General features: G+C 36.8%; 2 protein-coding genes across 5 annotated transcripts in view; one reads left to right on the forward strand and one right to left on the reverse strand.

Annotated features, from left to right (window-relative positions):
* ARMC2 (armadillo repeat containing 2) overlaps positions 1-10,893 on the forward strand; it is a 157,076-nt gene extending 146,183 nt beyond the window's left edge. For both annotated transcript variants that reach the window (XM_027856463.1, XM_027856471.1), the window contains 2 exons: positions 644-804; positions 10,641-10,893. In XM_027856463.1, coding sequence (XP_027712264.1) covers positions 644-804; positions 10,641-10,798 — 319 coding nt within the window. In that variant the 3' untranslated portion in view covers positions 10,799-10,893. The remainder of the gene's footprint in view (positions 1-643; positions 805-10,640) is intronic.
* A 3,220-nt stretch (positions 10,894-14,113) lies between these two features.
* The window catches only part of SESN1 (sestrin 1), a 132,911-nt gene continuing 119,895 nt past the window's right edge, over positions 14,114-27,129 (reverse strand). For 2 of the 3 annotated variants that reach the window (XM_027855571.1, XM_027855580.1), the window contains exons 5-10: positions 26,559-26,795; positions 23,644-23,791; positions 20,673-20,785; positions 17,221-17,411; positions 15,975-16,119; positions 14,114-15,287 (exon numbers count right to left, since the gene is read on the reverse strand). In XM_027855571.1, the coding sequence (XP_027711372.1) occupies positions 15,201-15,287; positions 15,975-16,119; positions 17,221-17,411; positions 20,673-20,785; positions 23,644-23,791; positions 26,559-26,795 (921 nt within the window). In that variant the 3' untranslated portion in view covers positions 14,114-15,200. The remainder of the gene's footprint in view (positions 15,288-15,974; positions 16,120-17,220; positions 17,412-20,672; positions 20,786-23,643; positions 23,792-26,558; positions 26,796-27,129) is intronic. The other variant, XM_027855587.1, reaches the window with a different exon arrangement.

The raw sequence follows: 27,129 nt of genomic DNA on the forward strand, positions 1-27,129 counted from the left end.
AACATGGAAAAAGAGTGTGTGTGTGAAGCAATAAAGTGATGGTATAAGTCTCTGTGTGTGTGTTGTGTTGTGTTGTGTTGGTGTCAGTTGCTGAGTACATTGAAGGGAGCCCAAATGCAGATCAATCAAAGTCTAGCTTCAGGGTCCAGTGCCCAATAGCCCAGGTCCTCTTGGGGAACTGTTTGAAGCAGAGAGTGGGGGTGGGGAGGATACACATTAGTTTGGTATCAGTCACTCGCACATAAAAGGGCCCACAGAACTGTTGTTGCATTTACTCTTTCAAAACCTCCAGAGGAAGGGATTGCACATAGACAAAGATAATAATTGCTGTTTTAGAAATGAATTAATTATTCAATAGAACATGATTAAATGTAACATGAATTATATGTTTAAAATAGAATTAAAAGGTAAATATGACTACTTTTTAAAAATGCAGAATTTTTAAGTGAGTCCTGCCCTAATCACTCTATATGGTTTATCCCTCCCTCTTCCCTGCCATCTTTACATCTCAAGTTCCCAGATGTGTAGGTAAGGTCTGTGTGTCAGTTTTAATTTTTTTTTTAATCTCCCCTAGAACCTATCAGCATATGGCATATTGTTGTTGAATGGAACTGAATTGAATCCTATTTCTTTACCAAAACAGGTTAGTGGATTGTTTAAGAGACTTTGGCCCTACAGATTGGCAGCTGGCCTGCTTGGTTTGTAAAACATTATGGAATTATAGTGAAAATGTCCCGAATCCTTTGTCGTGTTTTGGAGATGAGGACACGAATACACTCTTAGTCTTACTGTCATCATTTTTAGGTAAGGATTTTACAGTGAATGAGCCAAAAGTTCCTATGTACCCATGCTGAAAGATGATCATTTTTTTATATACACTCTGGTATATGAGATGCGGTGTGTAAGATGTGCAAATGTATTTCTGTGAGAAGGAAAGGACATTTGAAACATTATCGTAAGTACTGCCATAAATTTGCATTTATATAGCATTATATAATTTTCAAAGTGGTTTCACATAGCTTATTTCATTTGATCTGCACAACTCTGAGGTACCTAGGACAGATAATTTTTACATTCATTTGATAGATGAGAAAATTCTTCTTGAAGTCCCTTGAGGTTAAGTAATTTTTCTGAAGCCAAACAGTTAGTGGCAGAGTTGAGGACTCAATCCATATAATTCAGATCATGTAGTTTCTGGTCAACATCCCTTGTTTATACTTCTTTGTAGGGGTTCTTATAACACTTGTCTGAAGTAGTTAGCCAAAGATTATAAACTAATTTTGTAGTACCATGGTGTCTGCATTCAGTTAAGCTTTTACTTTTGTTCTAAGTAGACCATATTTGTATTTTTGTGTTAGAGAAATGGCATACTGTGTAGTTTTAAAAGGTTTTTTACTTTTTTAAGGAATATTTCTACCTTCTTAAGTAATTTTTCACCACATTTAAAGTATAAAATAAATTTTTGTGTCTTATCCGTCTATGTATGTATCTGTGGTTTGATTTTTTTGATCTAGGTGCTTTATATTACTTCCTTGGTGTAGTATGTATATTAATGGAGAAATTATGTATATTAATATTGTCCAATCAGAACTTTTGACAAAATAGACCGAAAACTGGAATTGATTTGGAAAATCACATTTGTAAGATCAGTATTAAGCTTGCTATATCCAGGAAAAATATATCAAGATAAATTTTAAACTCTTGGAATTCTTGGATGATTCCCCCTACCTATCTCCTTACACTTAGGGCTTTATATCCCATCCAACCATTAATCTAGGGTTCTTGCTATCTGCCTTTCCATCCATCTCCCCCAAACCCTGCTTTCTGCTTTTCGCTTGGTAAACAGTAATCAAATTAATACTGCCACTGCTATTGGAATTTTCTTAAAAATTTAACTATACCATGGCTCCAGTCACCATCTCTGTGCTTCACCAAACCAAAACTCCCTTTCCTTACCACCATTCTCCTGAAGGTTTTGTCTCTACCTATCAAAATGTCAGCTCTTGAAGGGCAGGGACAGTCTCACTTTTGTATTTGTATCTGTGGTTTCTAGACATTTATAGTCACCAAAATACTTAAAGCAGCACTTTTGTTTCTTGTTCTTTACTAGACAAAAAGTGCTGCTATAAAGTATTTAGGTGTCTACAAGATCCCTCTTCTTCCCCCCCCCCTTTTATTTAATTAATCATATCCTTTGGGCATATGCCTAACAGGAGAACCTTTGGGTCAAAAGGTATGGATATTTTAGTTACCTTATTTATATAATTTCAAATTGCCTTCCAGAATGGTTTTGCCTGTTCACAACTCTACCAAAAGTGAATTAGTGTACCTCTTTCCAAAAACCTTCTAACACTGACAATTTCTAGGTTTCTTTTTTCTTTTCTTTTTTTTTTTGGTCTTTGCCAATTTGCTGGATGTGAGGTGAAATTTCAAGAATTCTTTTGATTATCATTATTAGTTATTTGGGGCAGTGTTTCATGTAGTTGCTAATAGTTTGCAATTTTGATTTTGAGAAATGTTTTTTCATATCTTTTTCATCACTTTTGAGGAATGGCCTTTGGTCTTATGTATTTGTTAGTTGCCTTTATATCTTCAATCTCAGACATATCAGAATCTTAGAAATATTTATCACAAAAAAATTTCCTCCTATTGCGTCACTTTTTATTCCACTTTCATTAATTTTGCATGTGCAAAAGTTTTTCAGTCTCATGAAATCAAAATGTTCTATTATATTTTGAAAAACTGACTGTATCCTTTGGTTTTTACCCCCTAAGCCATAGATGTGAAAAGGTACCTGTTTTTGGTTATACTTTGTGTTTTAATACCTTTAATGTTTAATATATTTATATTTAATATTTTAAGATTTATATTTAATAATATTTAATATTCAGCTCACTATTCCATTTTCAGTTTATTGTGGCATATTGTATAATATATTGGTCTAAACCTAATTTCTATTAGACTATTTTTCAGTTTTCCCAGTAATTCTTTCCAAGTAGGTAAGAATCCCCAGGTAATTTATGTTTGTGGTTTATTATTGTACACTGGGTTATTGAGTTCAGTTATTTCTGATTCTTCCTATCTAGTCTGTTCCATTTTTCTATTTTCTTATTTTGAACTAGAATGAAATTAACTTGTTTAATATCTATTCCTTGTTTTATTCAGCAAATGAATAGCCCTGACTTCAAGGAACTTACATTCTACTGTAGTGAAAAATAAATATAAAATATATACAAAGTAAATATAAAATAATATCAGGAGGGGAGGCCCCCTACACTAAACTGAGTAGAGCAGGAGGTGCCTTCAATAATGTGTGTGACACCTGATCTGAGCCTTTAAGGGATGTAGGAATTCTCAGAAGTGGAAGTGAAGAGTACATTCGTGGTAGACATGTACAAGGGCAGGAAGAACAGAGATGAATTGTTATTTGCAAGGCTAGTTTGCCTGGAATATAGTTTGTGAAAAGGAGTAATGTGTAAAAATCCTGGAAAAGTAGGCTAGAACTAGATTGTTCAGGGCTTTAAATGCCATACCAAAGAACTTGTATTTTATACTAAAGACAGTGGAAGCTCCTGGAGTTCCTTGAGCATGAGTGGCACAGTCATACTTCTGCTTTGGTAATATCAATTTGGCAGCTTTGTGAATGTCAGATTGGAGAGGAGATGACAGGATCCAAAAATATCTTAACAGGCTAGAGCATTGGCCTGAATTTAAAAATATCAAATTCAATAGGGATAAATATAGTCTTACACTTGGATTCAGAAATCAGCTTCATAAAGAAATGATAGATGAGGCATGGTTAGACAACAGTCTTGTTTGAAAAAGATCTAGGGGTTTTAATGTACTGCACCTTCAATTTGAATCAACATTATAACATGGCAGCCAAACAAGTGAATACCACCTTGGACTGCATTAAGAGAAGCATAGCTTCCAGGAATAAACAAGCAACAGTCCCTCTGTACTGTGCCCTGGACAGATCACAGCAGAAGTATTGTGCTTAGTTCTGGGTACCACAAGCAGGAAGGAAATCAGTGGGATCATAGGGATCCAGAAAAGAGCAACCAAGATGGTGATGGGCCTTGAGTTGAAGGAACTCAGGATGCTTAGCATGTAGAAGAGAACATGTAGAGATGAGTTAAGGCTCTTATTCAAATATTCTGGAGTGCTGTTGTGTGGAAGAGGGATCAGACTTGTTCCATTTGGTTCCAGAAGACAGAACCAGAAGCAATAAGTGAACACTGCAAAGAGGAAATTTAGTCTTGATGTCAGTAAAACTCCATAACAATTAGAGCTATCCCAGAGTAGAACAAGCTACCTTGCATTTTCTCTCAGTGGAGGGCTTCAGGAAGAGGCTAGATGATCATTTGTCAGGTATATTATAATGGGGATTGGACTAGATGACTCAGAGGGGTTCTTTTTAACTGTAAATCTTGTGCTTCTTGAGAAATTGGAAGCAGTGGGACCAATAATGAGGTTATTTCAGTTGTCTGGGTGAGAGGCGATGGATGAGGGCCTTTCTTGGCTGGTGGTCCTGTGAGTAGAGAGAAGAGGATAGGTGCAAGAGATGTGGAAGTAGACGTGGCGAGATTTGGTAACTAATAAGATTTGGTGGAACAATGGAAAGAGGAATTGAGGACAACTATTGTGATCTCTGTGACTAGAAGGAAGATGGTACCTTTGGTGGTGTTGTTCAGTCTGACTCTTTGTGACTCCATAGACCATAGCACGCAAGGCCCTTTTATCCTCCACTATCGCTGGAAGTCTGTCCAAGTTCATGTTCATTGCTTTCATGACATTGTCTACCTATCCATCTCATCCTCTGTCATTCCCTTTTCCTTTTGCCTTCAATCTTTCCAGCATCAGGGTCTTTTCCAGTGAATCCTGTCTTTTCATTATGTGACCAGAATATTTAAGCTTCATCTTTAGACATTCCAGTCTTTGATTGACATGGGGAAATTGGGGAGACAAGTGGGTTGGGGAAGGGGGAAGTAAAAAGCCCTAGTTTGGACATGTTGAGTGTGATGTTTTTAGTCAGTTGTTTTTTTTTTTTGGTTGGTTGTTTTTCAGGCATGTCCAATTCTTCATGACCCCATTTGGGGCCTTCTTGGCAAAGATCTTGAAGTGGTTTGTTATTTCCTTCTCCAGTTCATTTTATAGATGAGGAAACTGAGTCAGATGGGATTAAGTGACTTGCCCAGGGTCACACAACCATTAAGTTTCTGTGGCCATATTTGAACTCAGGAAGATGAGTCTTTCTGACTTCAGGCCTGGCACGCTATCCACTGAGCCAGCTACCTGCCCCCGTAATATGCTTATAGAACAGCTATTTGGAAATGTCTAATCAGGTGATGTGAGACTGGAGTTCAAGGGAGAAACAAGGGCTTTATATATCATTTTGGGTGCTGTCTGCTTGAGAGTTGGTGAAATTGCCATGAGAAAGAATGCAGAAAGAAGAAGGGGGCTCAGGATGAAGGTCCAAGGAACACCCCCGGGTGGGGGGGGTTGGGCATTGGTGATGGAACAACCAGGCAGGAGGCGGACTGGGAGGGTGTGCCCAGCACTGCGGAACGGCCAGAAAAGATGGCCGAGGAAAGACCATTGCCCTTAGCAATTGAGGGAGCGTTTGTTAACCTTGCAGAGGGAACGGGGTTGAGAGGTTGCAGAGTAGGATACAGAGAGGCTGTAAAGTGAACAGATAGCTCAAGATACAGGAGCAGATGGACCTCACAGTGTAGTGTCTGATAAACCTAGAGACTGCATTGAAGAGAAAACTGGGAAGTGATCTGGAAGAAATTGGGTATAGACTGTCATCTCATGTCATATAACAAGATAAGCTCCAGATGAATCATGACTTAGAGATAAAAAGTCGTATCATAAACAGATTAGAAAATAAGGAATAAGGAAACCTTATGGATCTTTTGATATAGGAAGAATTCATCATCAACCAAGGAATATAGAGAAGAATTTAGAGAACTACAAAAGATAAAATGGATAGTTTTGATTACCTAAAATTTAAAAACTTTTGCACAAAAGTGGTGCACTTAAAATTAGAAAGGAAAGTTAATTGGAGGAAAGTCATTGGAGCAATTTACCCTGATAAAAGTCTAATTTCCAGATATATAAGGAATGGATTCAAATTTACAAGAACAGGGGTAATTCCACAATTGATAATTGGTCAAAGGATATGAACGGGTAATTTTCAAAGAAAGAAAAACCCAAGCTATCAGCAAACTTATGAAAAATGCTTCAAATCACTAATAAAGAAATGCCCATTAAAACAACTCTGAGATTCCACCTTATACCCATCAGATTGGCAAAGCTGAGAAAAAAGAAAACTGACCAGAGTTGGAGAGGCTTCCAAAAAATAAGCGCATTGATGCATTGTTGATAGAGCTGTGAATTGGTCCAGCCATTCTGGAAAACAATTTGCCCCCAAATTAACATACTGTGCATGCTCTTTAACCCAGAAATACTATTACTACTAGGCCTATGCCCCAACAAGATTGAAGAAAGGGAAAAAGGATACATAATTGCAAAAATATAACTTCTCTTTTTGTACTGGCAAGGAATTGGAAATGGAGGTGTCTTAGTAGTTGGGTAATGGCTCAATTATGGCACATGAGAGTAATGGAATATTACACCATAACAAATGATGAAGGGGATGGTTTCAGAGAAACCTAGGAAGAATTATATGATCTAATGCTGAGTAAAGTGGGCAGAACCTGGAGAACAATTTATAAAAATAGCAACAACATTGTAAAGACAAACAACTTTTCAAGACTTAAGAACTTGTATTGATGCAGTGAGCAACCATGATTCCAGAGAACTGATGATGGAGCATACCACTCATCTCCTGATAGGGAGATAGACTCAGGGTGCAGAGTGAGCCATATATTTCTGTGCTTGACTGTGCATGTTTCTGGAGGGTTGTTTTTCTTTTTTCTTTTCAGTTGGGGAGAGGGGAAGAGAGACCATAGGAAGAGGGAGAATAGAGATAGGATTTTTTCCTCTATTGCTTAAAAGAAAAGGAAGAAAAAAAGACGAGAAGGAAAGCCAGAAGTAATCAGGAATCACAGATAAACAGGGCAGCTTTGAAATTATAAATTTATCAATTGCTTAAAAAGGCAAGCACACTGTCCAAAATACAGATTTGCTGTTTCACATCCAGCATTCTCCTACATATTGAGTGCTCATTTTATTTGGTGTTTCAGTTCAGAATACAAAGAAATTTGAAAAAAAAAAACAACTAAACTAAATGAAATGAACAAGGTCACAGGGCCAGTGAATATAGAAGATTTTTCCAGGGAATTTGGCACTGAAAAGGAGAAATATAGAAGGATAGTATAAAGGGATAGTTTTATTGAAGATGGAAGAATTTTAGCTATTTTTGTTGGCAACGGGAAAGGAGTCAGTAGAAACGGTGATATTAAAGATGCTAGGTGGGTGAGTGTAGTGATTAAAGAGAAAAGTTGCCAGAAGGGATAGGGAGATCAGGGGCACTAGTAGGGCACTTGACCTTGACAAGGAGAAAGGCTGGCTTTTTTTTTTTTCAGAGGTTAGCAGAGGAGAGATTAAGGAATGACATGTTTATGATTTTGAGATGTAGAATGGTGAAGAAGAGGGAGAAATATATGGAAACGCTAGCAATCCTGTTTAATTTCACATTTTTTTGTCCTGATTTCATCTGTAAATGCTTGTAGGATAATCTGGTTTAGGTGGATCTCACATCAGTCTCTCCATAGGCTCCTTTTTTCTTCAAGTTCTTTTCTCCGTTTTATGAGGTGATGCTGCTTGTAACCTTTAATCTTCTTCCATGATGTTTTACATAATTTCTATTCCAGATTGATGTGATCCTTTTTTATCATGTCTCCCTGCTTGACAAGGAGATTAGGTATCGGTCTGCCTGCCAGTCTGTTTGCTGAGATGGCTTCTAGGCTGTTTCAGCTTCCTTTTTGTAACTACTATTTTTGCATTGGCTAAATTTATCTTAGAAATCATGATAGAATGCCTTTACATGTTTCCATTTCCCATTTTTCAGAGTTGAGGGCTTATTCAAACGTCAAATTAGACCTTCTGTAGTTCTATCATTGTCTTCTGGTCTTTAACCTTTCTTCAAATTTGGCATTTACTTTGCCTTTGACTCTAACCCACTGAAGACCTGATTACACGTAAGAGAGCTGATTCTGAAGAGAATGCTGATCACTGTAGTCATTTTTAGAGAATTTTTTTATGTCATTTAATACTGGTTGCATACTTCACATTCTAATAATGTTTTTAAAGAAAGCCAGAGTGAGCCATCTGAATAGTCGACAAACTTTTAGTTTCTTTCACTGACAAAGGAGATGGCAAGCCGCCACTCCATTATCTTTGCTGAGAAAACCACATGGGCAGTATGGTCCATGGGATCACAAAGTTGGACGTGACTGAACAACAACAAAAATCTAGCAGCCTATACACCCACTGGATGTCAGTGTTTAAAATTCTAATTATCTTAATAGAGGTCTGTTTACTTTTTCTCATCTTGAGTATTTCAGGGCAAAAAGAACAAGTGATGTTTCTTGTTGCCTTTGGTTAAATGAAAAACCAACTCTCCAAAGTCCTTAGGAATATTTGAAATTGCTTTGTCTTGTGAAATCTAAGGTGGATGACTCTTAAATCCGGGCCGAAGTGTCCTCAAAGACCCGATGGCTCCTTACCCTCATTCCCCAGAGCAACCAACCAAACCTTTTCCTGCCATTCTCTGTCTCCACCCCACCCCAACTCCCACCCCACTTCAGTTAATCTGGAATTGAAAGATGGAGGTGGGGGCACGTATCACTGACATTCCAAATTAGAGTCTGAATGCATTTTGTCATAGAAATGCTACTTGAAGTAAATTAAGTGTTACATGAGCTGGCCAAGAAAGTCTAAGCACCATTTAGTGTTATTTCTATGAGAAAATGCATTTTGACTTCTAAACCCATTTACACACAGATTTCAGAAGACAAATCATGAAAGCTGGCGCTGTGTTTTTTTTAAAGTGATGTGATGTTTTGTGGACAGACAGATGGCCACTCGTATCCTCCAGGAAAGAAGAGACAAAACTAATATATGTGACAATTAGAGGACATTTAAGGTCTTGAACAGTAGGAAATTGGTGCAATAGGAATTCAAAGGAGAAAGAGATTCATGTTGGCCAGAGGAAGGATCCCAAAGAAAGAGAGGTAAGATTTAGCTGAGCAGGAGGGAGGACATAATTCCTTTTCAGTCTACTTTGTTGTTGTTCAGTTGTTTTTTGATTCTTTGTGACCCTATGGACTATACTGTCCATGGAGTTTTCTTGGCAAAAATACTGGCGTGGTTTGCCATTTCCTTCTCCAGATCATTTTACAGATGAAGAAGCTGAGGCAAGCAGTTAAATGATTTGCCCAGTCACACAGCTAATGTGTCTGAGGTCGAATTTGAACTCTGGTCTTCCTGACTCCAGGCCCAGAACTATATCCACTGAACTATCTAGCCTTCATTAGTTAAGTTTCTTATATTGATTTCAAGTTACTCCCCCAGGCAATGAAAATTTAAAAAAAATTTTTTTAAAGAATTTTTCTCAAGTTTTCAAAAATGGAGAGAGGCTTCATTTAAGCAGGTAGAAATGCCAGTCTGGAGAGTAGGCAGAGAAATGTTTTAGATACCTTGTGTAAGTAATCACATTTATCTTTTCATTACTACTTGAGTGTTTTAAACTTTCAGCATTCCTTGATCTTGGATTAAGTTAGCCAAGGTATACATTGGCACTTCAAAAATGATTATTTTTCTATATATGTGGATTAGATTTTATTGCAATCACACGCCAGAATTTCACTCATTGTAGAGTAAGAAGCCTTCTGTCTCTTATGTTGAAGCCTTATTAGGTACAACCTAGGAGAGGTTTGGTTTTAGAGAATTCAGTCACATTTGAACCGTTTCTCCTGAGGGATTCTCTGTCTGTAAAGGTACAGTATTCTTCATTGAGGAAATGTAAGAAGAGTGTGAGAGTGTAGAATGCATGCTGGATTTGTTAGCCAGGAGATACCTGCCCACATTCACTGGTTGTATCACCAAGTCGCTTACCTCCTTTGAGACTCTTTGCTCATCTGTTTAGTTCAAGATAATAATGCATCTAGTAGCTCAAGATAGTGATGCACATTAAAGGTTGTTAAGTCGTTTCTCAGTCAAGTTCGATTCCTCATCACCCCGCTTGGGGTTTTCTTGGCAAAGATATTGGAGTGGTTTGCCATTTCCTTCTCTAATGGTGCACATATTTAAGTACCTAACTGGTTGAGTTGTGAGGATAGAATAAGATCACTTATCCAAAGTGCTTTATAAACCTTAGTCTCTACAAATATAGCAGCTCTAATTATTATTATGTGATTTGGTAAGTGAGTCATGTGCATCGATGCCCTCTAAGTCTCCTTTTTGCCTGGAGATTTTTGGATGGGTCCATAACATGTAAAAGTCAGAAGGAGGTAGGAGAAGAAAAGGATTGTCAGTTCTTCATTTTTAGCTCCAAACATGAAAACTTGGACAATAGCAATATATGATTGTTTTAGATTCCCAGAGCAAGTAATTCAACATGAACTTGTCATGGCTACTACTTTTTTTTTTTTTTTTTTTTCTGTTTGCAGATGAAGAACTAGCATTGGATTATAGTTTTGACAGAGATTTAAGAGACTATCACAAACTTTATTGGGAAACAGAATTCAAACCTGTGGCACAGCAACTCCTTAAACGTATTCAGAGCCATCACACCTTCCTTGAACCTCTAACTTTTCCTTCTTTTTAATATGGTAAAAGTCTGGTAGGTGATTAACAATATAAAGATGAATTCAAGTCAGGTATTTTCATAAAAAGTAATAAATTCAAACACTTATTCATTAATAAATCTTGAACAATTCATTTATCATCAGGTACTGATTTTTAGAGAGTAGACTTAAATGCAATGAGTAGTTCCTGCTGTAATCAATATTATGAAAAATGAATGTAAACTGTTCAACTTTCTACTCTAAGAAATTTAAGATAAAATACTTTCATTATTTTTCTAATGAAATGATTCTCTCTTCAATTAAAGATTTAATAGTTTCAGCCTTTCAAAATTCTATAGCACACATTCTGGAATCTAAATTCTTGACAGTTTAATTTGTTCATTACTAAATGAGATGTGCATTGTAGATGAAACCCTTTAAATCTGAATATAGTACTAAAATGGCAATACGTTTTAAAACGAACAGTTTAGCTAATTCACACTTTATCTGCTATAAATCCCTTTTCTAATACAGTGACTTTTTGGGGAGAAGGGGAAGGTGGGGTGGGATCATATTAGGGTTAAAGCAAGATCCATAACAAAAGGAGGCTTTGGTTTTCTATTGCCCTATCCAAATAACTAAATATTCGTAATGGCGCTAGTTGAACAAAGCCAACTGCCTTTCCTTTTGGTTACTTTGTTTACTCACATCCTACTTTTGTTCGAAGTAGGTTTGCTCTTTTGCTGAATGCTAAAAACAGAAGAACCAAGACTAATATTTTTCTCTCTCTTTAAAATACTAGTCACAAAAAGGTCCTAGAAAGAGGAAAAGTCACTTTTATCAAACTACTTTGAAGATGAAGTTTGATTCTAGCTTTCTTTTATTAAGTATTTCATCCACAATTCTGCCTGTTCCTAACGAATCACCAGAGCAGTGGCCTGGTTGACAAACTCAGGTTTGTATGGGGACATTCTCTCCCAGGCTAAACTGGAACATGAGGCCTGTTAGAAGGAACCCAAGCACCAAGGTTCCTCTAGATAGATAAGATACCAGACCTGGATCCCAGGGACTGACTGGGCTTTTGTGAAGTGTGGAGAGGGACCATGAAGACTTCTAGAAGTCTATTGGTCTTATTATGTTGGAACTTAAATTAACGGAAGTATATTTAGACTGTGCCTAACCTAGGGAGGCAGCAATGGCTCTACCAATAATCTGGGTGACGCTGCATAAGTCATGTTATCCTTTGATCTTAGTTTCACCATCTGTTTTAAAAAAGAATGTGTGTGTTTGGTGGGGGAGGTTAGACTAATTATTTTTAAGATCCCTCCAGCTCTATGACTGACATTCTACTCAGTGTAACATAGATAACAGGTTTTGAGCCTTACGGTACTAAAGCAGTTTGTCCTTTCTAAGACATTCCAAAGGTCAAAGTCTTCACATGAGGAAGCTTCCCTTAACAAAGGAGAACTATTAAAATGGCATACAATTTTCAGGCATTTTTTTTCCAAATGGTAAGATTTTATATTCTTACATTTATTATTTTACTGCTAAGGGTATCTTCCTAGGTTCATAAATCTCAAGGGAAAAACCATTAAATTCATATGAGTGTTGGGCCCGGCTTGAGAAACACAGTAAGAAAAAAAGACCTAAGTGTGGAGTTAATTTTTACCCTCCATTGACCCTTTTCCCTTGTGCCATGTGTAGGCAAACTTTGACAAGAGTCATGATGATGAAGGAAAGCAATCGTTGCCCTTTACACTGAAAAGTTTAACTTAGTCACTCACCCGGCTTTGGCCTTATGACAAATGGAAAAATTAGAGGTTTTTCTTCTCTTTTCCTGAAAAACCTCAGAAATGGTCTTCCCATCATTACCTTGGAAGAAAAAACTTTCCTGTGTACAGAATATTTTCTAGGGTTGAAAGCTGTTTTTCCCTTCCCCGGTTTTGTCTGGTAACTATTAGATTACAGTAACATTAGAAATGCTGTGTTTAGTTTGGGGAAAACTATTACTGTGTAACAGGAAGCACCTGTGACAGTTTTTTTTTTAATTTCATATTGCATACACTGTTCAGGTAATGAATACATGTTTAAGGTTAATGGTAAGATAGAGAAATTCAGGTGTTAAATCAAATTTTCAAGTAAGTTGCTTAAAACAAAGTGGGCAAAGATTATAGCAGTTAACCCTCCATTATTCAGCCTTGTGTTTTTTTTGTTGCACAAGCTAAGGCCCAAAAATGTTCTTTCTCTTCACTAGTAATTTTTTTGTGGGGGTGAGGAACACGAGGCAGGGAATATAAAAACTGGTGAAACAAACTAGCTAGTTTGTCCCACCACAGATATTTTACTTGCAGTAGCCAATTTAAGGTTAAATGGGCAGGACCTACTGAAAATGGGTTACCTGGAAACAAACGGGGGATCTTTCTGCTGATAAATGTAAAAGGATGATCTCTTAAATCTTAAAACCAAATTCTCTGATAATGTACCTGTATATCTTTTTTTTTTCTTCACATTTTTGTGTCATCATTGTATTTTCCTGTAAGCTCCACTGAGGGCATGGATGTCTGCCCCAAACTATATATACTGCACTCCTACATGGGCACTCTCTGAACATGAAATAGTTGTTTCTTGTTGGAGGGTTGTACAAATCTGATTGAAATTGGCTTTATTTTTTGTTCCTAACAGTTTTATTTTTAACTTTTAAAAATAATATTGCAAGTGAAGGTTCATTTACAACCCAAGAATAATTTCCAAAAAAAGAATTTTGACATCATCATAAAGGTACGCACATCTCTGATTTCACTTGAATGGCTGCAGCTTTTTATTCCGGGCCTGGTTTACTACTATCAGAGAGGAAAAATTCATCTGCAACTGGCTGTTAGCAGAGGTGTGCACAGTACCACTGAAACAGTAATCTTGTTTACCGTATAAATATCGAAAGACTCAAAACAATGGTTTTAAGAAAATGAAATGTGAAAAATAAAAGTCAGTGCCCACTGTCTACCAAGTAGTTTTCAAACTCTTTTGCCTGGCATTCAAGGTCCTCAAATACGGCACCAGCTCAGAGGGGCTCCAATTTCCCGTCCCTTCATTCCTTTTCACCTACTGCATTCCTGCCCCTCCTTTGAAGTCCACATTCATTCCCTTTAGACTTGTAGAGCACTTTGTTTTGCAACTGGTTGATGCACTTATGTAATATTATATATAATAAGTTATGTGTTTGTGCCTTGGTATTAGACTGTAAGCTCCAGAAGAGCAGGGACTGTCTTAACTTTGTATCTTTCCCTAGCAAAGTGCTCTGGCACACTGTGGGCATTTAATATATTTCTGCTGAATGAATGAATAAAGTGAGATAAAAATGGAGAAAAAAATTATCCTTTATTTAAAAAGACCAATAATACTGACAGACTTAAAAGCAATTCATGCTTCCATAATACAAAGTTCTCAATACATTTTCCAAACCAGTTTGCATTTCAAAGTTAGCTTTTTATTGGGGGGGGGTAAATGAAATCTGTTTTACCGTACAACAACATGTTTTACAGCTTTATTATCTAAGTAGTTGTACCACTCTCAACATGTGGGCTATGGGTATAACACCCCTAAAAGGGCTCAGTCTTAGTGCTAGAAACAAAACTACAGCATGATGACTGCCTGCCCACCAGCGTCACAAATTACCCAAGGAAACATGTCATGTGGCTGTCAGCAGTGCTTGTAGCTTATGCACTTTCCTGGAAGATTGCACTGTGAAGGACTCAATCTTCTAAGGAAGGCCAGCATAACTGGTGTCATACAGTAACTAAATGTTTAAAATAAAACCTGTCCTATATAGTATTTTCAAAAGCAAACTACAGTGAAGAAAATTAACTGTTAACTTTCAAAACGGTCATTATTGAGATGTGAGGCTTGTCTAGGTTTTTAAATTTTAAATTCAAAATTAACACAGATGCAAGTTTTGTTTTAAACCACACAAATTATGGAGGCTCAGATAGTAGCAGTGTTCACTGTATTTCTAATAGCTTAACTGGGGCAGCCAGTCCAATCCTTTCTACTGACAGGAAGAGCAGCACCAAAATCTTCTAAAATTCCTTATGCATCACTAAGCTTTAGTCATTATCCAATCCCCATGTTGCATGCTCCAACTCTGGTTATCTTATTTATCAGAAAAGCAATGGGATTTGGAGTTACACAGCTCCTTAAACTGTAATAAAGCAGAAGCCTGTGAACCACAGCCCTTTTTCACAGCTCTAACCTTGAAGGAGGAGCCAAGCACTCCCCACTGGTGCCCACAGTGGTTTTCCCACAGTAAAAGAGCAGAAACTAAAGGAATCATGGCACAATGGAGGTGTGAATGCTGGATCTACCATTGGTCCTGGGGCTCCATTCCTCCCCCCCTCGTAGACACCATCTTCTGATCATTCCATCAACTTTCTGAACTCAGTAAAGACATCAGGTCATATAGCGGGTAATGGCTCTCAGAGCGTAAAGTAATTCAGCTTGCATCCGAGCTTCTATAAGAAGCAAATTAACATGAACCTGAACATGAAAGAAAATACCACATTAACATCTTGGATATCTGGATACTTATGTTTGTTTCACTATGTTCATAAGTGAACACAATGATGCTTAACTGAAGTAAGTCCAGGCTACTAAATGTAATATAATATTATCATTCTAGAGAACAAATCAAATGTCAGTATTCTTTTGGAAAGCTTTCCTGAACTTCAATTTGTGTTTAATAAAATACCTAGAGATTTAATACAACTTTGTATGCAACTACACATTGCTTTATCAAAATGCCAGCATTCAATGTAAACCAGTGTTCTGCAGTTTCCATTGAGACAATTTGAGAGTGGCAGGATCCCCACCCCAACTCTGTTCCTGCTTACTTCCCCAAAAGTAAAGGTTATTTTATACTAACACTCCTCCTGCCCTACTGCAATGTAAAATCACACTAAACCCTCACTCTTCTGCCTCTATTAGAGTTCTATGGCTATGTCTCCTGAGCAGGCCACAGCCTACCTAACCCACTGCCATTACTCTTGAACCCTTCTCTGGCCCTAATCTGCTTTCTCCTGAGGAGCACCTGTACCTCTGTCACATTTTCTTTGGGTTAGGTAGATGGGTGATAAGTACTAGAGGGTTCTAAGAGCCCTGAGATAAACTTTTAAGTGAAAATAATTTAGAATCTGTCAGTAGAACAAGATAAAAATGTGCACATACCTTCTCAGAGTGCTTGAACTGCCTCCAGAAGCTATCATACATTTTTTTTGTGGCCTTCTCAGGAGTGCAGACTACAGTTTTGATATAAACTTTAAAGCTACGATCCAAAAGCTGATTAATTTCCCCGTAGTCATAGTCATCATACCTGTTTCAAATGGAAAAAAGAGGTTAGAATGGCTTTCTCCATTGTACATTCAGTCAATTAACATTAAATAGCTATGTGCTAAACATAGGTATTAGTATTTAAAACACTGTGCTAAAGTGCCATGTTTTTCCCTTTAAAAAAATTATATCATTATGACTACATGGATTTTTATTTGTAAGTAGCAGAGAGAAAAAAACAATTTTGGAACACTGGACACACTGGGTTTAAGGCAGACTTGGGTGGAGGACAGTATTCTCTGCAAGCTTCTATTACAGCTCAGAGACAGCATGGGGACCAACCTCCTGGGGTTGGAGAAGAGGGAGTACCAGAAAGTAGACAAAAAAATTAAAGGCACTAAAGGAAATCTTCACTTATTTGGAAATTTTGCTTGGGGTCTTCCCCTCTCAGAAGTTGAAGCTCTTGTCTGGTCCTGGTTTCTGCCCTGCTCTGCCTGGGGTTCTCAGATTATAGACACAGAAACCACTGCATGGCACATACTATAAATCTTTCCAGTTTAGGAGAACCTGATTAAGAGTTTGTTCTTAACTGTGAACCATTAACAACTCACCCTTTGATGATGGATTGGAGTAGGACTTGGATAGATTTTATTCTGATGGATGGCCTGATCCCAACTTAAGGGGTTGGGATGCCTACTGTACATGCAATCAAAGGAGTTCAGAAGAAGCCAAATATGAGTTAAAAGTTGTGACACTGTACTTTATACTATAAAGGTATAATTATTACTGTGCAAACTTATTTTCACTTGAATAATGACTGTAACCATTGTATTGTTATAACCTCATTTCATCTAATACTGAGATGTTAATCTGTAGAAAGTAATTTTTTTTACTTCTATGAAGTACCATAATTTAAATATCAAATACATTAAGACACCCATGTGACTTTCAATAAAATTCAAGAGAAAATCTTATTTTAAGAGGCGTTTAGGTCAGTGATGTTTAAGAATGTATAACCTCATATTTAAATATGGGTTAAAAATACTGTGAAAGGAGGTATTTAAGGCAACTTAGAGGGAAGGATAGATAGTCTGAGTGGTAACAGCTTTCTTTTTAAAAATGAAGAACATTTTAAGAGACTAACCTTATTCCAAACATGCAGTGAATATAGTTCCAAATTGCACGCCTAAGCATTGATGTATCTACATCTTTATGCATTGCCATTGTATTATATGTCAGATTGTAAGCAATGTGAAATTTTTCATCAATCAACTGTCCCACATCTGGATAAAGACGATTAACCAAAGAGTAACCATGGTCTTCCCAGCAATAGTCCTATAAAGAGCAGAAGACAGATCATGTATGTGAAAGATGAAAATTTGGACAAGAACATTACAAGGTCTATGATTCTAGTTTTACAATACCAGTGTAAATCAGAACATAATATTATTAATAAAATCATTAGTAGAATCCAATTTTCTTTATGTAGCTGATTTTGAAATCCCCATGTCTAGTTCTGTCCTTTTACTTGTGAAGGCAGTACCCTGTTTCCAAATGTCCACTGGATCTCTCCCATTAGAATTCTATATTGTACCTCATTCTAAAGATCAACATGTTATAGACTGAACTGATAATCATCATATGCATTAAAACCTGCTATCATTCCCTAGTTTCCTTTCAGAGCTCCACTCTCATAGGCTAGGAACTTTGAGTCATCTCTCTTTCTGTCCTCAATATTTGATTTATTGTCAAATCCTTCATGTAATGTCTCTCAGATTCACTCCATCTCTCTTTATCTATCCTACCACCACCCAAATCTTGGTTCTCATCATATTACACCGAAATTTCTCCGAACACTTACTAACTGGTGTTTCTGCATCTTATCTCCCTACTCCTTCCAATCTACCTTTCACACAATGATGTCAAGAGTCATGGGCTGCCAAGGCCAAAGAATTCATCTTCTATTGGTCAGTCTTTCTCCCTTTAACTAGGTTGGTTATTAGACAGCATACTCGGTATTGTCAGGAATATTATTGTTTTTCAGTCACATCCTACTCCTCATAACCCCATTTGGGTTTTTTTTGTTTGTTTGTTTGTTTTGCAAAGATACTGGAGTGACTTGCCATTTCCTTCTCCAGCTCATTTGACAGATGAGGAAACTGAGGCAAACAGGATTAAGTGCCTTGCTCAGGGTCACACAGCTGGTAAGTGTCTGACACCAGATTTGAACTCAGGTCTTTGTGACTCCAGGTGTAGCACTCTATCCACTGTACCTTTTAGCTGCCCTTGTCAGAACTATACCTGAAGATTTCTCAGCCTGGCAGAACCTGCTAGAGCTTGTATTCTGATGATGTAGCTTCGAGAATCCATGCTCATTTCTAAATCAAAATGAGGCTTCAGAATAGCAGCTTAATTCTCCCCCAAATTCCTCTCTTACCATGTATAAGAACCTATATCTTCTCTTGCTTGCTGTATCAAATCTAAGTCCTTTGCTTAAGACTCAAAGCCCTGCTTAATGTGGCACTACTCTGATTTCTCACAGCTATTCAATAGTAACTTTTTGCTTCAGTTAAAATCTGTTCTCCATACAGTTCCATGTTTTCTACTTGAAAAAATTCCTTACCCCTAGAAAGCTAATCTCTCCTTCAGGCACATTCTCATTTTGTTCGTTCTCCTCTGTGGCAACCTAAATCCTCTCCATCTCCCTTGCCTGGACTACAACAAAACTTGGTGGTCTTGGCCACAAAGTTGTCTTATACTAGTCTCCAACTTCCTGTGCAAGAATCCTCTTCCACCAAGCAGTCTCTATGCTCCCCAAGGGGGTGGGAGTGTATTCTATTTCTTTTGTATCCTCCACTGAACCAACCAAAATGCTAGAGATGGTCAATGCTCAATAAAAACTTGGCTGATTGAGTGACATGTGATAAAATGCCACCATTTGAAATAAGGGTTAGAGGATAGGAAGAAAATCCACTTGAACTAATGAAATATCTAAAACCTAGAATATTTAATAAGTTAATTTAAAAATCAATCATAAATCACTATTGCAAGATTTGACAGGTTTCAGTGATACTGCAGCTGAACAAATGACATGACAATTTGTGAAGCATTCTTTGATCATCCCTCTACAAATTTATTTCCCATCACTCCCCTTCCAATACTCTTAAGTTTGGCCAAACTGGCCACCTTCTTCTTCCCCCAACTTGACATTCAAGCTCCCATTTTGGTGCTTTTAGGCTTAGCTGCCTCCCATGTCTGGAATAATGCACTTTCTCCTCACCACTCCCTCTGAGAATCCCTGGCTTTTCAATGCCACACTGAGGTGCAACCTATGATTTTCCTTTTCTTTATCTCCCTAGTTATCAGCACTCTTTTCAAATTATCTTACATTTACTGATTATATATAGTGTGTGGTATGTGCCTACATATACTCTCCCCCCCATACTGACCTACATATACACCTATACAGAGATAAATCCCTATCTAGCTTTTCTTTTCCAGTAAAATACAAGCTAATAAGAATACAGGAATTCTTTTCTTTCTTCTTATTTTCACCTAGCAACAGTGCAGGGCACAAAGCAGATGCTTAAAAATGTTTACTGATGGGATCCCAACTTCTCAACTGGGACTGCTGCTATTCTTATCATCTACAGAAACAGAAGCCTAGAGGACCTTGGTGGTCCTAATTACAATGAATTCCAAATCTGCAGAGTTAATTCAATTTTTACTGTATTTTACAGTCAACAATTTGATATTAGCAAAGCAGTATTTTTATAAACAATGCATCATTATTTTCACCTATTTATCTTAAGACTGAAGAATAACTTTGCAAAGTCATTCAAAGTTAAATCTGTCACCTATAAAGAGAATGGCACTGCTTTCAGTTAAATTCAGGGAATACTTTAATCTTAAAACTTAAAAGGCATTCAGTAATTAACATTTCAAATGTGCATTTCTTTTCTTACAATAATTCAGTAGGTTACCATTTTAAAAAAAAATGTAAGGCTAAAAATAGTGCCTTTATGAAGTATCAGTCCTTCCTCTAATTTATGGATGCCACTCCCCCCTCCCCCCCACACCCCCCTACATTCCCCTGACCCCAGCTATTCAAATTCCTTGTGTCCTCCACTGATGCCAAAGACTTCTAGGATTCGCCTTCCCCTTCCCTGTCTGAAGCATATGAAGTCTTGGAAAAATACCTGCTGCTTATTTCCAATTGCTAGTGCTCCAAGAGAAGAAATGTATTCCTGACATCCCAAGTTGGAACTCTAACTTTTTACAGAGAAACAATGCTGTAAAGGGTAACCAGATTCTGAAATACTATTATCATCATACTCCATCTATATTAAGAGTTAAATATCAGTTTTCATTGGCTATTGTGAAAATCTTTATAAAAGGTTTAAATGGGAAAATATATTCTGAGCTCCAAATAGCCTTACAAACTTTTAGAATAAGATCCATGCCTTATTTGGGAACTACAAAATTACTTTCCCTTTATTAGTTTTTAGAGTTCTTAAAACCACTTCCTCTCAAGCTTTTTAGATATAGTACATGGCTTTTTAGATATAGTATATAAAATACAAACTTCAATTTTACCTGAACTCGAAATGTTGGCACATGCATCCCATGTCTAGAGAAATCTTTATAACCATAACTAGTGTCTTCAAAGTGTCGTGATATATCTCTTGTTGGTGCAACTTCTTCATCGTCTGCAATAATGAAAATGCCATTACTGGCTTTTTAAAAAGGGTCTTTGATAATTATATTTTATCCACATGGATTTCCTTCTCTTCAAGTAACACAAATAAAATCCTATTTGGTAACCTGGAAAAGTAGATTAGATCCCACTAGTGAGTGGAAATGCACTGAAGGCAGCATTTCCAGACAGATAGCCTCATGCACATAATTTTCTGACTCATTTCCTATAAAAATTTTTTTTAAAAAGATGAAATATTTTATATGTGGCTAATACCTGAAGATAAAAACATGGATTAAATATCTAACTAATTGTGGTACATGCTGTAAGATGTTACTTAATAATTACAGTTTATGGTAAAATCTGAGGATTAATGTGCAAGTGAAAATGTACTGTGTATGGTCACACAGTCAAAATAATCTAGTGGCCCTAAGGACTATTTTGGAAGAATGGGTGAGGAAAAAAATACTGTATAAGTCACCATCACTACTTCCTGCTGCACTGACTTCAGTTTTTTACGTGGAGAATCATCATCAAGCATTAGTTTTTAAGACCTGATAAAATGACAATCCAAACTGATCCTTGCCTGGTAACTCCCATAACTTCAGGCATGAGGGAAAACAAAATAACAGAAAGGAACAAAACAAAATAAAATAACTTTTTAAGAAAAAAGTCACTTAAAAAAAGAAACTATTCTTTGGTCGTCTTTGCTCTAGTTTTAAAAAAATAATTAAAATCTTTGGAGTGCATACTTTTTTGCTTTTCTATGATCAAAATGCACTTTAAAAGGTATTTTGTAAAACATTTCTACCATATATCCTTAGTTTACAGTCTAAATTAAGTAACAGCTATGAAAGGATTTATTATAAGATAAAATAAAAAATCTTTCATGGATTCACAATTCAATTCATTCCACCAAATAATTATAAAGTGCCTACTATGTGCAAGGTACTTCTGCTATCCCTGGGGATACAAAGAGAAAAATTTAAGTCACAACTGAAGTGCAATGCTGTAAAATGGTGAATTTTACAGCGTTGCACTTCAGTTGTGACTTAAATTGACTCCAAAGAGGAGATATGAAAATGTACCTCCCTTCCATTTTTTTGTTGAGGTAGGGAGACTCTGGGTGGGGAACACCTGATGTCAGGCTTATGATTCTTTGTTATAAGGGATGACTCTGGGACAGGAGGAGGGAGGAGTACATAGAGAGGTACAAAAGCAGACTGTCAAAAAAGTTCTTGAGTGAATTACATGCTCTGGGGTAGATGGCAGAATGGGAATAAGGTGGCTAGAGATAGAACACAGACAGAAGAAAACAGTCTATACAAAATAACACAAAAGAATCTCAAGAGGAAGAGAGCACAAACTAGGGGAATAGGGAAGTCCTATGGAGAACTGCTGAACTGTGCTTTGAAGGAAACCAGGGATTCTAAGAGGCAAAGTGAGGAAGGAGATGAATGTCAATTATGATAGCAATTATGGAGAGTATGTGAAAGAGAACTATGAAATAAGAATAGGAAATTGACTTAAAGACATATTATGAAGAACTTTAAATACCACATTAAGGATTTTCTGTATTATCCTAAAGAAAAGAGACACTCTGAAGGTTTCTGAGTAGCATGGTGAGATCTGTAGATATGGGACTATCCAATAGAGAATGCCAAAGCTGGAAGGAACTTAGAAATCCTCTCACTTAGTTCTCTTCTTTTATAGCTAAGGGAAGGGAGACGGAAATGGGCCCAAGTACCAAATGGACCCTGCTAGTACCATGTCTTTTTCCAGGGCTTTATCCGGTTCACTGTTAGTTTTCTGCTATTTCGTTAATGCGACACCACCATCTTGCATCTATCTAGTCCTTTACAAAGTACTATCACAAAGACTTAGTGCTCAACAGAATGACCCCACCACAACTCCAAAGGACTGGTGACGAAGCAGGCTATCCTCCTCTAAACAAAGAACTGATGGACTCAAAGAGTATCAACTGAAGTGGATTTTTTCCCCCTTCTTTATCTCCTCCCAACCCCCGCCAACATGGCTAATGTGGAAATATGTCTTGCTTGCCTTTATATGTATAATGGGCATTCCATTTCTTGCATTCTCAATGGGCAGGGGAGGGTGATGAAGGGAAAAGAATTTGAAACTGAAAATAAAAATTAAAAAACTTCATTTTTAAAAAGTGCCTTCAGCTTCAAAATGTTGGCTGAAGCAACAAAGGAGGACACTTTTCTAAAATACTGAGGAAATATAAACATTTTTAACTATTTCATTTGGATAACAGGTACCTTCAGATACCTTTTTAGACATGTCACATTAACACCTCCCCACCTCCATGCACTCATCATTACAGCCAAACTAACCCATTAGCTATTTTCCAAACTCAAAAGTGAAATTCCCACATGCCTGTGTGCCTTTGCACAGACATGGCCATTCCCTATGCCTAGCTATACCCTCTTTTATCTGCTCCTCAGACTCCTGTGCTTTTTTCAAGACTAGCTGAGTGCTGTAAGAAGCTTTCCCTTAACTTTCTAGCTGTGTTTTTTCCCCAACCCCCCAATCATCTTGTTTATATTTCTTTATTCCTCCCTCCCTCAATAATAATATATAAGCTCCTTGAGGGCAAAGGTTTGTTGTTTTTTTTTTTTTTGTATCCTAGCACATAGTAGATGCTTAATAAATGCTTGTTTGGTTGCATTATTGAATATAGCATCCTATTTAAAATTACATTAAATTTCATTTCAGATATTGTTTACTTATAAGGGATATCTATCTAAAATAGTATGTTTCTCAACATTTGTCTAGCTATTTTATAAACTTTCTCCAAATGAAACTAATCTTAAAAAAAAATTCTGACTATACAAAAATTATATTTACCTGATGAAAAAACAAACATGCTCTCTCTTTTTTCAATCTCAAAACGTGAAGCCATCTCTTCCTGACTTGCTTCTTCTTCATCACGACACTCCTGTAACTGTTTCATTTTCTCCATGAGGGCTTCAACCTCACAAAAAGAATCAGTTATCTGAAAATAATATATAATTAGTGCTAAACATGTCACGTAAACAGAAATTATTCAGGAATTTAAGGTTAAAATTGGAACTATTCCTTTTATTTTATAAAGTTTCACGGAAATATTTTTGTTTTTGTTCCTGAAGTGTACTGAACAAATGAATTCAGAGATCCGCCAATATATTTTGTTTATAAGAATGAATGACAATTTAAACTCTCTCCTCTTATGATTTCTATTCATTCCCTGTTTTCAGTTATCAATGCCAAGCAACTACCTCCAATGCCTCCCCATGCTCCAGACCCTTATTTTGGTTTGCTGCATATCTCTCTATACCCGAGTATACCTCAAACTCCATACATCCAAAACTCAAATCATCTTACCCCAAACCTTCTCCTATCAAATTCCTTCTAACTATTGATGGCATCTTGGGAGTATTCTTTGACTCTTCCCTTTCTCTCACCTTCCACATCCAAATCCATTCCAAGCCTATTGTTTTTATCTCCACAACCATAATTGTCCCCTCCATACACCTTGGATGAGGTCCTTATTAATTATCCTGTGTGTAGATTATTATAATACCCTTTGTTGTTACACGAAACATGCAGTTTAATGAAATTTGGCTGCCTTGCAAAATTCTGTACATCAAACACAATGTTGCCATTTCAGAGATATGTTTTGGAAAGTCTGGTGCTTGCTGTCCATATTCCATATTTTAGTTCTGCAAGGGAGACTAAACAGCAGCCAGCAATGAACCAATTCTGTCAACTCTACTGTGTGTGTGTGTGTGGGGGGGGTTAATCCAGGAGGTTTGGGCAAGTGGATCTATGCCAACTGAGCATGGAAGGAGGGTTCTCACATTTGCCACCTGCTTGGTCCTCACCAAGTAGCCAGCTGAGCTAGATATGTGAAATCTCTATCTTATGTAACTAATGAAGGAAACTTAAAGCTAACTAAGTCAAGGTTAGACATGCCCAACTGACTCCCTTCTTTAGTAGATCCTTAAGGCTGAAAAGCCACATATCACATGTCAGCATATCATAGGATACCTATAGGCTGCAAAAAATGTTTTGTGGGTCACACTTTAAAATGATCGTAATAGTTGCTGCCAAAATAATGTTATATATTTACTATAATAATATCATCAAGGAAAGCAACACACTGATGAGGCTCAAAAAACCGTTACTGCTCACATCACCATTATTGACATGGACATATGAAAAATTAGGTTGGTCAGGAATTCATATTGGCTCAGGGACCAATATCACTGTTTGCTGGACTAGATAACCCATTATCTTTATCTGCCCTTATATAGTTTATATTATGTTATTATAATATATATATATAATTTAACATAATTTATCATTATCTGCCCTTAATGGTACTGGTGATGTTTCCCTACTTTGTTTGAAGACAAGAGAGACCATAGTGAAGTATAGCTGAAATAAGTAATATTTTTAAAAATAAAGCACTGGGGATAGAAACAGCGCCTGTTTCATTTGTACACTTCTGCCCCAATACTTAAATTCTCATTTGCTTAAATAATTTAACATGCCAACTGGAATAAAGAAACAAAATAGGAGTATTAAAACCTAATGGGATTAATTTATTGGAATTTTAGATGCACAGTAAAGGAAAAAATTCACATTCTTCACCATTTTTTGTATTAACAACTAGTTAATCTTAAGGAGCTATTTGGTATGAATTGCTTTCCAAACTGCTTATCTAGTACACTGAAGATATAATTTATCAAATGGTGACCTGCTATGTACTCCAAGAATGCCCAACAACTATTATGTATTGGGGGAAACTTGCTTGGTTCATTCACCATTTCTCATTATGCTCCAATTTTACACAAGGGTGACTGGAGGCTTAAGTAATTTTTTCTGGGTCATATACACTATATATCACTGTCAGTGACAAGGAAAGACATTTATTCCTAGTGTTTTCATTCATTCCCACATACTTACTTGGTCTCCCTTTTAACCAGAACAAATTAGCAAAACAGCTAGCCGGTGTTAAGAGTAGAAGAGAATTAAGCTAATAGGCCCAACAGAGGTTTGAACCTACACCCATGACTCTGGGTCTCATTAACATAGTCTTAGAAGAGTTAATCAAAGTTTTATGATCTGTAAGAAGACACCAATATTAACTTGCCTCTATTTATTTTAGGGGAACAATATATGAAATAATAACTCAGAAAATATGTATGAAAAACCTGGAAATTCTTTAGTAGGCAGCAATAGTTGGGTGATTTTTTTTTTTAATGTAATAGATTCTCACCCACAGGAGCAAGGATTTAGGGCTGGAAGAATCTTATAAACTATCTAGTCTGACCCTCCCATTTTACAGATAAAGAAACTGAGGCCCAGAGAGGTAAAGGGACCTATGAAGCAAAGCCAGAATTTGAAGCCATATCTTTTGATACATATTGTATGAGGTAGTTACTGTTTCTAGAGTGTCACCTACTGGAGGGCAATGACTATGTCTGTTTTCCCATACCTGTGTTCTACACATTAGAAATACTCAACAGACGTTTCCAAGTGCCTACTATATAACTAGTCCTTCAGTTAAATGAATAAAAATATCAGTGCCTCGTGTTCTTTTTGTTCTAATTCTGAGGGTTTCTTACATCTGAGACGTCAAATCGAATTTCTGAAATAGTTTCCTATAGTCCAAAACGAAAACATAATGAACAAAAGGAACAGACTAAAGAAACAAAATGGCTATTGCTGGGAGATTATTTTTTATCATGATCCCATAACACATAACTGATACTTACTGAAACACTTCCTGCAACATGTATCTCCTCCATACTGTGATTGCCATTTGTAATATCACAGATGCAGTAGTTACTGACAGAAGGAGGTCGAAAGGTGTGGCCACCATCACAATGAATTTCCGGACTGATTCCACAGCCAAATGTGAAAGAGGCAAGAGAATGATAGTGTGTGAGTAGAACTACTGCATGTACCAATTCAGCAAGGGACCAACTATGCTCTTCAGCCTTCAAAAGTTGCTAAAGAATTAAGATGGAACAGGTTGTTATACTGATGAAAATAACTCGTTCACAGCAACACCCAACACATCAAAAGCAGGGCCAGATATTATATAAAATCTGTAGTTAAATGGATAGGTGTGGGATGATGAAAAACTAGGATTTCAGAATTTGCTGATGTTGTCTTTAGAAAGATAGCCTAACATAACTTGGTAGGTGTTATGCAATTCCCAATTCAAGGAATTTAAATGTATATTGGAAAATGTTGCAACTTAAGCCATCAGCATGTCAAAATGTCTTACAGGATTGCAATATTTCAGAAGGCTGAATTATGAGTGATTTGCCCATATTACAT

Source organism: Vombatus ursinus, unplaced genomic scaffold (genome assembly GCF_900497805.2).
Source record: "Vombatus ursinus unplaced genomic scaffold, bare-nosed wombat genome assembly UNPS02000582.1, whole genome shotgun sequence".
NCBI lineage: Eukaryota > Metazoa > Chordata > Mammalia > Diprotodontia > Vombatidae > Vombatus > Vombatus ursinus.